Source organism: Penaeus monodon, chromosome 31 (assembly GCF_015228065.2).
Source record: "Penaeus monodon isolate SGIC_2016 chromosome 31, NSTDA_Pmon_1, whole genome shotgun sequence".
NCBI classification, from domain to species: Eukaryota; Metazoa; Arthropoda; class Malacostraca; order Decapoda; family Penaeidae; genus Penaeus; species Penaeus monodon.
Genome location: NC_051416.1, coordinates 30589353 through 30590289, shown reverse-complemented (window position 1 = coordinate 30590289; position 937 = coordinate 30589353). Strand labels below are relative to the sequence as shown.

The 937-nt window shown below is 35.6% G+C and overlaps 1 protein-coding gene across 1 annotated transcript in view; it reads right to left on the bottom strand.

The window, feature by feature from the left end:
• LOC119592950 (muscle calcium channel subunit alpha-1-like) overlaps window positions 1-937 on the bottom strand; it is a gene marked incomplete at its 5' end in the record, with an annotated part of 130968 nt that overhangs the window by 94388 nt on the left and 35643 nt on the right. The window contains 3 exon segments of the mRNA XM_037941842.1: window positions 38-104; window positions 268-273; window positions 369-514. Of these exon segments, the coding sequence (XP_037797770.1) occupies window positions 38-104; window positions 268-273; window positions 369-514 (219 nt within the window).

Below are 937 nucleotides of genomic sequence, written 5' to 3'. Positions count from 1 at the left end.
GTGTGAAAAAATATTTTTGGGACATAAAATTTCTTGGAAGCCTAAACTGTACATCTTTAACAACATTTCACATGGGAAAAAAGCACCCGAAAAAAAGATTTGGGATAAAACGAAATAAAGTTTTATGGTTTTTTAATGGGGTATCAGATATTACAAGGGGCCAGGGATAATGTCCCTTTAAATTTCAAATAAAATAAAAGTTTGATTTTTAAAAAAAAGCCCCATCAAAGAAAATTTTGGATTTTAATTTAAAAGTCCTCTTGGGCTTGTACTCTAAATATCAGTGCAATTCACTTTTACCAGAACAGCATAATGACTTAAACAAATAATAAACATGAGGAAGATATAGAATATAACCATAAAGGTACCTTGGAACTTGCTAAGCCAGTCAGGTTGCCGATAGTGCTCACTGGCCAGGACTGCAGTGTTGAGGAAGACAAGAACAATGATGAGCCAGTAAAATGCTTGTGATTTTACAGCTTTCCGACACGCCCGCCTGCATCTTCGATTGACACTGTGGATACAATAAGTAGTGTTACCCATCGCAAATAAAAGTACTATTTTGTAAACTGTGGATATTCATCCACCACTTATTTGAGTACAAATAGATCATAACTTCTCTCTCATTCTCTACTTCTCTTTCTTGCTCCCTCTTTTCATTTTGCAAACATATTTCCTAATGCATACAGTTACACATGCAAGTACACTTCCACACAGTCACCCACACAATTATATGCATGCAAAATCCACAGAGTTTTTGTAAGTAGAATCACAGGTAGCTTTATCAGTTGGAGAGCCAATGATCTGCTGGGGAGAAAGTTAGATTACGAAAAGAAGAAATGAAAGCACCTCATTCAGAAACATGTGAGTGCATTATGATAAGTTGAGATACATGTATTCTTTGCAGGATTACTAGTGCAGGTATATGTACACACAC